The 14,979-nt window shown below is 48.8% G+C and overlaps 1 protein-coding gene across 1 annotated transcript in view; it reads left to right on the forward strand.

The window, feature by feature from the left end:
• Positions 1-2,766: 2,766 nt before the first annotated feature.
• The window catches only part of LOC102397043 (CXADR like membrane protein), a 101,383-nt gene continuing 89,170 nt past the window's right edge, over positions 2,767-14,979 (forward strand). Inside the window, exon 1 of the mRNA XM_025266744.2 lies at positions 2,767-2,942. Coding sequence (XP_025122529.1) covers positions 2,915-2,942 — 28 coding nt within the window. The 5' untranslated portion in view covers positions 2,767-2,914. The remainder of the gene's footprint in view (positions 2,943-14,979) is intronic.

Consider the following 14,979-nt stretch of genomic DNA (forward strand, 5'->3'; position numbering starts at 1 on the left):
ATGTTCTTTACTTCTAGTGCCACCTGGGAAGCCCACTGAGCCACCAGGGAAGCCCCATTTCCTATCTTACCAACTAACAGCTTAGAGCTGAAGGCGTTTTGTTACCTTCAGCTTGAGCAATGTAAGTTTAAACACACGTCTCCTGCATCCCCATATTTCTGTCTTTATGTGCACACCAGCCCTCGTGCAATACAGGGTGTCATGAGTTCATGAGAAAGGCCACCAGCAGTGAAGGAATACAGATGGGGCTTTAAAACTTAACAAAAATATCTCCTTTATAAAGAAACACAAAGTATAAATATAAAGAAATAGAATAAATCTGGATGAAGTGTATCAAAAATCTTTATTTTTGCAGCTTTCAAATATCTGAAAATATATCAAAATATTAAATAAAATTTCAAGACAGAAATGACAAAAAGTCGCTTTCTCTATAAGTCACCTTCCTACCTTCCTCAGCCTTTAAGAGAACTAACATTTTTTAAACACATTCATTTGTGAATTATATTTATGAGTGTTTTTTTCCTATTAGACAAGAAACATAAAATGGAGAACAAAAATAGAGACTTTTAAAATATTTTATTTTTAATATAAAATAACATATTAGAATATTAATATTGGAATAGAAGAGTTTTAATATTTTGGGACCTGGGGCAAGATAATTAACCTCTCTAGGTTATCGTTTCCTCAGCTTTACATATTTTATTTATTTATTTCTTTGGCTGTGGTGGGTCTTGGTTGCAGCATGTTGTATCTTTAGTCGCAGCATGCGAACTCTTAGCTGCAGCAAGTGAGATCTAGTTCCCTAACCAGGGATTGAATCTGGGTCCCCTGCATTGGGAGTGGGGAGTCTTTAGCCACTGGGCCACCAGGAAAGTCCTTCCTCCTCGTTTAAATGGAATAAAAATTGCCTATCCTTTAGCATTATCATAAGAATTAATAAAAAGATAGATTAATATGCTTCCTTGTCCACAGTTGGTGCCAAGATATACTAATTCCAGATGTTTAAAAAATGTCAATAGCCAAGTTCTACTCACTTTGTGTGCTCAACGCCTAAAAAAGCATCTGGCACGGAGTAGATGCATAATAAATAGTTATTGAAGAAGGTGTTGGGGGGGGTAAGGGATGGGTGAGGAAAGCGGGGTGGGGGGCGGGGGGGGGGAGGATGCTGGAATTTCACTGGCGCAGTTCTCACAGCTGATCCCAAAGCCCCAAGAGCAGCCCTCGCTTTCTCCTTCCCTTCTGAAGGGCCTGGTGGGAGCGCCATAACCTCTCCAGGCCTGTGCTCTCCTCATCTGTGAAATGGGGTTGGCTCATGGCAATCGGAAAAGACAAGCTAATTAGGGAGGACTGTACATCTCCTGGCTTCTAAAGGCGCGGGGAGAGAGAACTGGTTGAAAGTGTGATGGAGCAGCCTGCCAGGCCCAGGGGTGAACCTCTGCTGCGCACAGGGCAGACGCCGCCGCCCGCCGGAGGCTGGCCCCAGCTCCACTCTGCGGGCACGGGTGAGGTCGTGCCTCCTACGGCTGAAGGAGCTGCCACCTCCCCTGGGACATCCAGAGGCGGGGGACCAGAGAGTGCAGGTCCAGGCTTTCTCAGTGCCCCAGTGCAGTTGAGACCTGAGTGTGGCAGTCACTGCGGTCTCCTCCCGCCGCCGGGGGTCCTGGTGGGCAGAGCCCCAGGCACCTGGGAGCGCGCGGCGGCGCCCCCAGGGCTTCCTTGACGGGGTCCCTCGCACAGAGGAGGTAATCCGTGCAGAATCCTCTGCCTTCTTTTCTGAAACAGGATTATACCTGTTTTGCCCAGGGCCACGTGCAGGGTGGTCTGCACCAGGGCGTCCCAACAACGGACCCCTTTACACCGAGTTCTGAACCCCCGTCCGCTTAGGTCGGCCCGATCCGAGGGTGGGCTGCTGGGATCATCGCCGAGAGTGGAAGAGCGAGGGCCAAAGGCCGAAGGGAATACGGGGAAGTCAGGAGCGCGCGGCCAGACCCGCACTTGACAGCCCCGACCGTCAGTTTCAGGCTGAGCCGTGCGGAACGATGGAGTTTCACCCCGACCCAACGTGGCAGGGAGGGCTGAGGAAAGGACAAGAAGGGAGGAAGGAAGGGAGAGAGGAGCGAGGAGGTGGGAGAGGCAAGGAGAATGCAAACGCGAGAGAAATGGAGAGAGGTGGAAGCCGAGACAGCGCAGACTTGTGCGGAAGCCAGAGTGTGTGTGAGCGAGAAAAGGATGCGCGAGAGAAGTGGAGAGATAAGGACGAAGTGAGGACGCAGACCGAGGAGACTGACAAGGCCTCATCGCCGCTCATGGCCCAAGTGTCCCCGGTTCTCTCCTACAGGGTCGATCCCACACCGGCCCCCGCGCGGCCGCACGCCCTCTCCTCCCCGCGGCCGCCAACAGAGCGCCCCGCCCCGGGCCGACCCCCGCCGACCCCCGCGGCTGCCCGGCCGGCGCCCCGCGCGCCGGGAGCGCTGGGAGGGAGGGAGCAGCGAGCGAGCGAGCGAGGGAGGGGCTGCCGGTGGGAGGCAACCATGTGGTTCCAGCTCACTCTTTTTTTTTTTCCCCTCTCTTTCTTCACTCCTTTTTCTTTCCAAACAGGGAAAAGTGTTCCACGAAGCGGTAACGTTTTTCCGTCTCGTCTTTTCCTCGCTGACCCGGGTCCCCGCTCCCGTCCGGGTGCAAGCTGGTGGGGGCGAGCACTGGAAGCCCCTTTGCGCGGGGCGCGAGGACCCCGGAGCCGGGCGCGGGGCGTGGGGCCGTTCCCGCGCCGGCACATGGCTGCAGCCGCCCCGCGCGCACCCCGAGTCGCCGCGCCCAGCTCGCCAGAGGTCCGTCGGCTGCGCTCTGCTGCGCCCCGCCGCCACCGGAGCCAAGCAGCGGCTGAGCGGGGAGGAGCCCGCGCCCGGGCATCGGGATGACCCTCCTCGTTCTTCTGGGGCTAGGTGAGTGCCTGGGGAGGACGGGAAGGCGAGTGGCCCCGGGGAACACACTGTCCCGCACCCGGGAGGCGACGCGGGCTCCAAACGTTCGTCCCCGCGGCCACAGAGTGAGCCGGGCGCCTCTGTGCCTGCTTCCCGGGCCACTCTGAGCACATCTGGCAGCGGAGGGCCGCCCGGTCGGCCATCGAACATCTGGGCCTGGAGCAGGCGGGTGGGGGCTTTCCCGGTGGAGCTGGGCCGCGAACCGCTCGGTGTGGAGGGTCCTTTGGGGGGGCGGTATTTAGTTTCAGGGGTATCTGGGGAAAGTGGAGAATTAGGGGAAGGAAGGTTTATTCAGGAATGTTTTGTGCCAGGTTCCTGAGGGTGGGGGGAGCTTTTTCGTTTCAAGCAGGCGCCTGGAGGGCGCAGATTAGAAACAGATGTGTTGGAGGGTAAAGGAAAAGGCGTAGGGGAGGAGGTGGGGAGAGGATAGCCGGAGAGGGGAAAGGGCCGAGCACCAGGAGGACCAGGAAGGTGCGGAGAGCCTGGGAAGAAGAGAGGGGAAGGGAAAGGGCTGGGAGCAGGAGAAAAAAGGAGGATAGTGAGGCAGAACAAGACTGAGGGAGGCCGGGAAAGACCTGAAGAAAAATGGAGCACAGGAGGGTAGACAGGGAAGCAGAGAAGTGCTGCCTGCGTGCCCCTTCCAGGTGTCACCCAGGCAGGACTCCTGAGGCCTGGGAGGCCCTAAGGCACAGACTCACCCCAGGCAGAAAGCAGGCGGGTCTGCAGGACAGTGCCCATCAAGGATGTATGGTCAAGAGCTGACAATGGGATGCTCTGGGTCAGGGAAGGTGGCTGGGGAGCTGAAGAAAAGTCACCACAGGCACCAGGGAAGTGTGGGCTACAGCTGACCCAGGACCAAAAGTGAGCCGCAGTTCAGAGAGCCAGCAGGTGTGGAGCGTGGCTGCTGCCCTGGACACTAGGCCAGGGGAGAATGCCCCCCGGTTTTGAACTGACCACCTGGTTGACCTCGGACTATGTACCCACTACCCAGGCCTTCGGTTCCCATAGCTCCAAAACAAGCAAACCAGACAGTTCCTAAGTCCCCCCTGTCTCTGACAGCCTTAAACACCAAGAGTTTGCTTGGGGCCTAATGGATAGAAACCCACCCCCCCCAAACCAAAGCGAAGAGGCACTAACAAGTCCCTCTGAAATAGATGTCTAAGGCTCTCTCTTTTTGAAACCTTACAAACTGGGTAGGCCAGCCTCAGGCCAACAATAACCCATCACCCAGGTTAAGAGAATAAAAGAGGTGGATCAACCTGAACTATTGCTCAAGTAGGGCATGTAAGGAGCCCTGCTTTTTCTCATCTCTTTTAAATACCAGCCAAGTATTGCAGTATCACTCCTGGGCACAGCTGGCATATCTGGATGGCACCTTTGTCACCTTTAATGGCCTCTACCCCTAAGCCACCAATCACCAGCAGTCAGTAGGCCCAAACGTCAGATCAGTCTTATTCAAAACAGCTGAAATTTACTGAGTCCTCATTATGCTGAACACGTTACATGGGCCATCTCGTTAACTTATTTATTATTCACACCAACCTTATTGGCCACCCACTATTATGATCCCCATTTTACAGATGAAGAAAACAAGATGTAAAGAGTTCAAATATAATAACACTCAAAGCCGTAAGCTCCTGATTAGCAGAGATGGCATTTGAATCTAGGTTGTTTTCTCACTAACCTGCCATGAATACAGCCTTCCAGCTCCACAGAAGGACTCTTAAAGATGTTTTCTTCAGTGAGATCCTGTTCAGCGCTTTTCATGGAGCAGGAAATGTCAGTGTGATCCTGCCCGTGGGAGGAGCCTGGGGAAGGGAAATAAAACAAGGGTATTTGAGCCCCTGCTCTACTCCAGCCTGCTTTGGGCACAATTTCTGATGGAAAGTGACTTTGGCCCACATGGTCAGTTGAAATCAGCTGGCTTTGATGATGGTCTGCCTCTTGGTATCATGAGAAGGAGAAAACAGACTAAGACATGGATCAAAAGATAATGTTGATTCCCTGGCTCTTTTTTATTGAGTGCCTACTGTGTGTAATCATTCCTGTGGTGAGAATATCATCTGTTGGGTTGATGCTCTTTCTCATAGAAATTGTCTCTCTTCATGATGTCTTTTTTTGGGAGGATGGGGGTTTGGTCATTGTATACCAAAGGCCATGTAGAAGAGAGCAAGTGGGCTGCTGACATAGAATTGTGCATAACTGGATGCTCATCTACTGGTCACCTGAGAGGATGATCACCTACTATTAAGCTTTTGCCATATAATGATGCTAAAGCTGAAACTCCAGTACTTTGGCCACCTCATTCGAAGAGTTGACTCATTGGAAAAGACTCTGATGCTGGGAGGGATTGGGGGCAGGAGGAGAAGGGGGCGACAGAGGATGAGATGGCTGGATGGCATCACTGACTCGATGGACGTGAGTCTGAGTGAACTCTGGGAGTTGGTGATGGACAGGGAGGCCTGGCGTGCTGCGATTCATGGTGTCGCAAAAAGTCGGACACGACTGAGCGACTGAACTAAACTGAACTGGACACCTTTGTTAGAAATGCAGAGACTCATGACATCCCAGATCTCAAATTAAATAAACTATTCAAGTATGAATAGTCACAGAGGGACAGCCTAGAGGGGTGGTATGGTGGGGGGTGGTGGTGGGAGGGAGGCTTAAGAGGGAGAGGACATATATATACTTATGGCTGATTCATGTTAGCAGAAACCAACACAGCATTGTAAAGCTGAGGTTTTGAGCCCTGGGATGCTTGGGCGGGCACTCGAACAAAGCCAGGAGGAAAGCCCTCAGAGTTGCCTGAATCCTAAAATCATCTCTGGGCCCTGAAAGGAGCAGTTCTGGGGTGGCTTCTGGCCACTGCTAGCGTGATTTCTGGCCTCTTTTCTGGAGAAAGTTCAGTATTGAAGGGGAGTCCGAAGGGCTAAGCATTCATAATCTGAACAAACATGGACCTAATGACTCCTTCCTTTCTAGACCCACCAGTGAGTGAAATCAAATGTCCCACCTCTCTAATGTGAATGAACAAGAAGTGCTCTGATCTCCATGGAGGAGAAAGAAGGGGGACTTTGTGGGCTCTCCCAGCTCCTCCTCTGCCCGCCACCCTTCCCTCTCCCCTGTTGCTCAAGTCTCATTATCCCATCTGAACTTCTTCCTAGACTTCGTAATAGCAGCCACATGGCCTTCGGCTTGAGCTCTCTCTCCTTCATCCTACACACTGCTACCCCAGTAATCTCATGAAACAGCTGTTATAAGGCAAAGAATTTGGATTAGAAATCTGGCAAGCTTTCTGGGTTCTTGTTCTGACTCCCTTGACTGTAGAATGAGGGTGGAGGGATTTTAAATTCAAATTTTCTCTGATTCCTTGATCTTGTACTGCTCTTCCATAAACCTGGAGTAGTCTCCATTGCCTATAATGTCAAGTACAAATGTTAAAGATATTATACAGTATCATTCGCAACTCACCGCCCCCCCTACACACATACACACGTAACTCTTCAATAAACCTGGAATACTTCCTGTATTCACATTATGCCACGTGCTTCTTTCTGGTTCTCTGCTTTTGTTTATAATTCCTCCACCAAAAATGCCCTCTTACTCTCCACCCCTACAGATGGTTGACTTCAGATCAAAATCCTGTTCACCCTTTAAGTCTCACCTCAAATACCACTTCCTCCATATACCCATCCATGATTTTGCCAACAGAATATACTTTCTTTCCTTCCTTGAATCTCAACAGCCTTTCTGTTGTGCTGCTTTGTATTATAGTGACCTGAATGCTTAGAGTGTAAGCTCCATGCCTCATTCATCTGGGTATCACTTTCAGTACCTTGCATAACCTGAAAGAGTGGAAACTATCTGTTAGAATGGTTGGATTTTTGAAACATTTGGAACACTTAAGGTCAAGAGAAGTGAAAGCTTTGGAATATGATTACTCTTTGACTGTGGAACAACACAACTGTGAGGAGCCTAGTTTTAACTCTTTGCTTTTGTGCTTCCTTGTCCATTAATGCAAATACAACCTGTACTGTTTTATTTTAATTATGTACAAAAATTATACATAGAACATTACATGGACAGGGACCAGACAATACGTCTGTTATACAGACTGGTTGTATCGATAGTACCAGATTTTTTTAATAGACTTAAAAAATTTTTTTTCTCCTATTACTCATTAATTAATTAATTAATTTTTGGCTGCACTGGGCCTTTGTTGCTGTGAGTGGCCTCCTCTAGTTGTGGTGCTCGGACTTCTCTTTTCAGTGGCTTCTCTTGTGGAACACGGGCTGTAGAGCGCTCGGGCTCAGAAGCCGTGGCTCACAGGCTTAATTGCCCCGCAGCATGTAGAATCATTAGGGCAGGGATCATACTTGTGTCCCCTGGATCGGCAGGTGGATTCTTAACCACTGGACCACCCCGGAAATCCTGTTAGCACCAGATTAACAATAGACTTCATTGAAACTTTTGCCAGGATGGGGAAGGAGCTTTGCTTCTGAGAAAATGAGTTTGAGGAATGCTTGAACAGCCTACTGGCCCATGGCCTGATGATCGGTCTCAGTAGGCTTCCATGTCCTTCCCTCATCTTCCCACATTAATGGTGATGGTCATAATAAAGATATGTTCCCAGTAGGTTCATATCTTGTCTCATTCAATTTTTGTCTTGTGCTCAGCTGGGCAAAGTATGCATGAGTATATTTCATAAATATAACTAATGATGAATTAGACATTTTTAAAAGGTAGAGTCAAAGATTATCAGACATGGGGAAAAGATAAGACACTATCTAAATCAGTACAGTGGTTCTTAAAATTTTGAATTCCAGGCCCCTCTGAGAATTCCAATGAAAACCCTGAATCCACTTCTTAGAAAAAGACATTTACACATCAAATTTTCCTGTAACTTCTAGGGGTTCAGTGACCTCCTAATACCATTCCTTGGAACCCAACTAAATCCTTGATCTAAACCCACCCCTTCTTTTGTGATGAAGAAAGAATCAAAGTTCAGAGAGAGATGGCTAAACTTAAACAAGTAGCTTAATAGAAGGGCCAAGACAAGACCCCCTAACTCCATAATCTATCCTAGCACACATTCTCGAGGTAGAAAATTTCTCTCTCTCCACTTTAGCTCATTAGTTGAGATCCAAGATCACAGTTGCTCTTCAGATGCTCCATTTAAATGAGCTAAGCGCTGAATAATTGCCATTTGGTTTTTATGTTGAGAAATTGCCTGAAAAATAGGGCAGACGTCATAGCATTTCAATTTAACCATCTTAACTGGAAATCTCGGAAACTTCTGCAGTGCCTTATATAATGTTTGGTGTATTTGGGGGGAAAGGGATTATACCCGAAGTCCTAAAGATGTAGGTGTGCCTTCAAGGAACCAAGCAGGAAATCAACAGCTCTAGCTGCAACTTCATGGTTTTGCTGGTTTATTCTGGGCAAGTCATTACCATTCTGAGCCTCAGTTTCTTTCTCTGTGAAATGAGGTTACTAGACTCAGGTTATCTCTAAGTTTCCTTATACCACTAACATTCTCTGGTTTGTTTTATAATTCTGAAAATTTGTCAGCTGGTCCAGACATGGGTGTGGTCAGAACACATGGGTGTTAGTTACCATGCTTGTTTGATTTCTTTTTTTTCAGGCATTGCCCACTCATGGGAATCTGTAGCATATGATTATGAATCCAGAAGGGCTGGCTGCCTAATGTGAAGAGAGCAGTTGTAACTCCACCCTGAGTCTGCCCTGGGGCGCTGTTAGCCAGGCAGCATCATTCAAGGTCAGGGTAGATGGCCACAGAACTCAGCCCTGGAAGTTTAGTACCTGAAATACTCATCAAAGGGCCTCATCCTGAGCAGAGTTACCTATAAAACAACCCGAAGTATGGACACCCAGGGTAGACTTCTGAGTAGCAGGTCTGTTTATGGAACTGTTTACAAGGATTAAGCATTTCCTTCAGTTTTTAAAATTGAGGCATAATTTATATATGATAAAGTATACCCACTAAGTATGTAGCTTAATGGTTTCCCTGCGTAGATTTGAACTTGTGGTTGGGTTTTGAAATATGAACTGTATATTTTTAGCTCCCTCATAGTACCTGAGAAAGGACTATGTGGGTGGGATTGTTATGACAGCAGAATTTATTGCTAACATTTGTACAGAGTTCCACAGTTTACATACCTTATCTCATTCTCAAATCACTCGTTGAGGGTAAATGTCATCATTATGCCACTTCACAAATAAATAAACTAAAGTCTAGAGAAATAAAGTGAGTTTCTCAAGATTACCATCTTAGTAAACAGCTGAGCCAGGACACAAAGCAAGCATTTTAGATCCCAAAAACAATTTGCTTTCCAGTTTTCAGGAGGCACATAGTTATTCTGAAGTCAGGGCTCCTGTGTTACCAAAAAGAGAGGGTCAGGTTGAAGCAAGGCTTCATTTAAAGAATTCCAAACCATAAATCCCACAGTGGAAAGATCAGTTAGAACATTATCACTCCCTATCCCATACTCCATTCAGATGGTTAAGAAATGTTTGGGTTAATGTTTATTGTTTACGATCCAGAATTACTGCATATGGCATACAAAGATTATGTTTGCCAATGAATGAAGTTACATACGCTAATGAATCAGAAGACTCTCCTAGTCCTCAAGGTCATTGTTGTGGAGACCTTACTGTGCTTTTGAGAAGGATGTGTGAGCTCAAGCTCCTTGTTGGTACTGAGACTGGGTGATGATGGTGTATGTTTGGCTATGACTTGCCCTATATATTGCCTTTTCTAGTTAAATTCCTCTTTTCAGCAGTTTTGACTTCTTTGTTTCCCTTCCCCAAAGAAGAATGCAGACTGTACCAAAAAGAAAAGAAAAAAAAAAATTCTGGTTATCTGAGCTTCTTAACTGTCTAGATTCTGGGAAAATAAAAGTTTGTTTCCTTTGGCACTGAATAGACCAGAATGGGGAAGAAGGCTGAAATCAAACAGTCTTGATTTTGCTAGTGACAGTGGTGTGGAGCCCCAGCCAGAGTCTGCTGGTGATAAGACTGAGGTCTGCTTTGTCTTTGCGGAAGGTGGGGGAGAAGCCACTGCCTTTGTGACCACACTGAGGTGGGAACAGGGGCAGCCATCTTCAGACTCCCGTGTGGAATATGGGAGCTTTTTCTGAAGCCAGGCAGCAAGGAGATCTGAAGAGCTCAGGCCATTACAACAGGGGAGATGAAAGAGGAGCAGGCGGAAGAGGAAGGCATAGAAAAACCAAGAGCAGAGGATGCCAAAGCTAAAAGCTAGCCTTTCTGGCTTTACAGAGCAGCTTCTCTAAGCTCTTTCTATTGCACAAGGGAAAGGTGGCCACAACTTTTGGGAGCTTCCAGGAGCTCTTATGTGTGTCCCATAACGTTTTTGACTTCATTCATACACCCACACTCACAAAACAATTAGAGAAGAGGGGGGCAGGGTGCTCCTTCTATAGTTCAGGCTCTGTGCTAGACTCCCAGGTGCCAGTAATACGAAATGCAGTTCCCACCATCTAAGAAGTCAGCCCAGTGGGGCAACACAGTCATAAACAAGACTGTCATTGAGGAAAGTACCAGGGTTTCTAGGTGTCCCAGGGAGGAAGCAACTCGATCCTGTGCTGTCTTATGAGATGGGCTGTATGTTCCTACGTGGATCTTCAGGCTGGTGGCTGGTGTTCGCTGGTGGCTGATGTTCATCGGTCGCCAGCAGCACTTGCACATTAGTGGGGCAGGTGCTAAATAAACAGCTGGTGAGTTGATGGATCACCCCCATCGCTATCAGAAGGGATGGATTCAGCGGTGTGAGTCCTTGGCATTCAGCCCGGTGCTTCCTGGAGGGATCGGACCTCCCGAAGTCCTTGCCTATTGAAAGTTATGGGTCATTCTCCATCACAGCCTGCCAGTTCCATAGCTGCCTCTGGTTCCCTGTCCCTCATGGGACGTTAAAAAGAAAAGAAAAAGAGAGAAATACATAAGTGAATTTGGATCTCTTAGTTAAGAACGATAGTCTGTTCACGGGAGGTTTTAATAGCATTTATCCACATGGAAAACAAACAGGATCAAGCCAAGAATAAATTTTTTGTTCCAGAAGAAATCCATTTGTATTGAACAGTCTAAGCCCCTGACATACCCTTACTTTTCTTGTTGGGGTGTTGGGGGTGAGGGGGTGTCAAATCCTGGAGAGGGAGATTGCTTTGCAAGTTCATTGTTTAAATTTAGGCTTGCGTTTGTGGGGGTCATTCTGACTCGGAGCAATAAGCCTTCCAACCCAGCTTCTGTCACTTCTCATTACTTCCAGTGACAGTTCCAATTATTTCCAATCACTCTTCAAGGGAAGAGTCGGGGCAGGCACAGGGATGGCCATGTGGACCAGCAGGGTAGCCGCCTCTGAGCACCCGGCCCCGGGGTCCTGGCTGGGCCTCGCTTTGACCGTGTGACCTTGGGCATTGCCCCTTCCTGACCTTGGTTTTCTCACCAGTGATCACATCTAATAATGCATAGGTTTGTTGTGAGAATTAAATGAGTCAGTGCATACAAAGAATTTATCATCCTGCTCAGAACATAATAAGCTAATAAATGACTATCCCTGCTGGGAGAGGCTCAGCCCAGGGGGATTGGAGGGTTTGCTTGAAATCAGCCAACACCAGGCCAGTAGGCCGGCCTTCAGGGCTCTGACCACCGCTGCCCCTCCATCAGGCAGATGAGTCCCCAGATGTCCTTTGGGGAATGTCACCCTGCCCCATGACCCCAGGAGGTGCATAGACTCCGTCTGCACTGCAGTTTCTGTAACTGCTTTGGGAGAGTAATTTTTGTGTTACTCAGTCCCAGGTAAGAAACGCCCACTCTGCTTACTGTCCACTGAAGCCAGATCACAGGGGGCCGGCTCTGCCCTGCCCGACACAAGCTCCCCGAGGCCCATGCCCACTTGAGCTGTACAGCCTGGGCAAACACAGGCTGGTTCATTTCTGCTTTCACTCTGAGGCAGTGTTTTATTGAGCACCTGTTAGGTAGCAGGCATCATGCTAGGGACTTTCATACAAGAAATTTCTGGTAACCTCATCGCAACACGAGAGGCCGGTATTATCATCATCCCTGTTTGGGGTCAGAAGAGAGTGACTTAGGCTGCAAAGCTGTACAGACTGGATCTGAGTTTGCCTCCTGCTTCTTTGCTGACCTGGGGAAGATGGGAGGGGAAGGACAGATGGATGACACCCCTCTGGGGGCACACAGATGGGAGGCCACTCAGGGACCGAGCAGCTACCACCTGGTCCTTGAGAATCTGGCCTGAGAAGCAGCTGCAGGGCCCCGCATCCTCCACTTTCGTCCTGACCAAAATTAGATCCAGTGAGCTCAACACCCACACTCCACATGTTGAATTGTATTTCCTGTTTAAATTTGGGAGGAAAGGAAAACCTCAAGGTGGGAAGGAAAATGTCTTGTTTTTTTCCACTGACCTGAACAGCAAAGAGAGCAAAGAGTGCGATTCCCTCCCCTTCAAGAGGGCTAAACTGGGTGTCCCAGATTTTGCAGACCTAGAATTCCCACTCAGAGTGGATTCCTGGGCCAGGTGGGTAGAGGCTGGGTGTCCAGCAGAGGCTTGGTCTCCATCTGCTTTCCTTGGCTGGAGGTCCATCCCCCAGCCCTTCAGTCAATGGCGACGTATGGGTTCCCGCCTCTTGGCCTGTCACCCTCAAAGGAGGAGAACTAGAAACGGGACCCCCCCCTCTTCACAGCATCCATCTCTGTTCCACCGCCTCTCTCTCCCTGTTCCTGGAGTCCTGCAGCTTCCCAAGCCCAGAGGGATCCAGATGACCGTTGCTCACACCCCTGCCACCTGAGCCTGCCCTTCCCCTCACTCTGCCCTTCCTGCTCTGGACCCAGTATGGCTGCTGTCAGGTCTGGCAGGTAATGAGAGGGAGACAGAGATGGAGAGAGATAAACAAGAGAGTGAGACAGAAAAACAGAAAAGACAGAAAGACAAAGAAAGAAACGAGAGAGACAGAAAGAGACAAAAAAAAAAAAAAAAACAGAGACAGAAGGACAGAGACAAAGACAGAGAAACAGAGACACACACAGAGAGAGACTTAGACACACACACACACACACACACACACACACACGAAGAGCGGTCGTGTCCTCTGTAAAGCTCATCTTTCCTGTGTCACCTGTCATATGGAGTCAAAGGTTCTCTTCCTTTTTCTCCCTTCTCCTCTGTCCTGGTGGATTCACCCTGCATATCACTAACTCCACTGGGGTATCTGAGGTAGGGCGAGCAGAGGAAGCACAAGTCAGTGATTATAGAATGTGTTGGTGGAATTTAAAAAAACATTATTTCCAGGCTTAGGGCTTATGTGTATGTTAGCCCATATAATCTTCATGACAGCTTTGTGAGATAGGTATTGTCAGTCTCCGTTTAATCAAAAAGGATCAGAAAAGTTAAGACATTTTCCTGGTGTTACATAGCTAATTACTAGCAGAATCAAAAGGAGAAGGCAGGTCTTCCAACTCCCAAACGATTCCAACTCCCAAACTTCCATCTCCCTCCTCCACGGGACCATGAGAACCCCTATCCATGGCAGCAACACCCCCCAGCACTGAGCAGGGCCCCTCACACGTTCCCACCTCTGCTGTCTCATTGCCAGCTCGTGGAGCGGGGAGTGAATAGCTTCCTTTGAAAGATCGTTGCCCGTTGTGACTGCTTTCTACCCTGGGAGGACTTGAGGTTTGTCTAATAGGTACAGTGACCAACTATCCTGATTTGCCCAGGACTGGAGCGTGGTTCTTAGAATTTGGAATACAGGATTTTGAGTGCTAAAATCAGGACAATCCTGAAAAAAACCATTTGGTTGGTCACCCAAGCTGTAGACTATGTCACCATTTCAGGTGTGATCCTCAGACGAACGGCAGGGGTAGCACAGGGAGCTTGCTAGAAGTGTAGGTCCCACCTGCACCCACTGAACCAGAATCTTCAGGATTCCCACAGAACATCAGAAACATCTGAGAAGCTCCAGAGCGGGACATCAGGCACCTTTGGCAGGAACTGGGGAATGGAAGACACACACCTTAGTTCCCTGATCTGGCACCATCACCTGCTGTCACCTCAGGTGATGCCCACTGACACATAAGATGTAGGTTTAAAGGCTGAGGGGAAAAGCATTCAAGGTCCCAGATTTGACTCCATGGGAGTGAGAGGCTGGAAGGTGTCTTGGTGCTGTGTGGGTGGGCGTGAGTCTTGGTTAAACTTTTCCATCTGTCCTTGGGATGATGATGATATAAAGGTTCTGAAGTTTCCTGGATCTCCTTCCCTTTTATTGGAGTGAGGCTGGAGCAGGCAGTGGCTGACAGCAAATTACCCAGGGTGTGCGCGGGGCCATGCCCCTGGGCCCTGGGGACACAGGAAGTGAGAAGACAGAGCGTCTAATAGACCCATTATTGTCAAGGAGTAGACTTCCATGATTAGTAGTTGAAGGAACAATGCAAACCTATGCAAGCAGTGCCCCTCAACAGGATTTCCTCTCTGATGCCTGCTTCTTGCTGCAGGAACCTGACCCAGCTTTGCAAGCAAGCTGGCGGTGGTTACCCAGCCCTTCATGGCAAGCACTTCACTGGGATGTAAATAGGAGTCATCGTGAACTCAGTGAGGAGGTGGTTGGCCAACTCCTTCATGCTTCACCAGCTCCTGGAGGCTGGGCTTATCTCAGAGTGAACCCGGGTCAAAGCAGGTGTTCTGTCCTCTGAGTGGTGGTGGCATGTCATCTTCTGTTAGTCTTTTTGCTCTCAGACCTGACTGTCGCTTGTGAAAATCACAGGCACAAGGCAAGGTAGCAAAAGACACTTGCATGTCTGGGTGGCGGGGCAGCCTCAAAGTAAAAGAAGCATAACCCACATTTGTCTACTTTCTCTCTGCTCCAAGTCACATGCCCAGCAGGGACTCTGAAATAAGAGCAGCCCAAAGGAGCGGGTGACAGGCAAGCCTGGAGATGGATGTGTT

The sequence above is a fragment of the Bubalus bubalis genome, chromosome 16 (assembly GCF_019923935.1).
Source record: "Bubalus bubalis isolate 160015118507 breed Murrah chromosome 16, NDDB_SH_1, whole genome shotgun sequence".
Taxonomy (NCBI): Eukaryota; Metazoa; Chordata; class Mammalia; order Artiodactyla; family Bovidae; genus Bubalus; species Bubalus bubalis.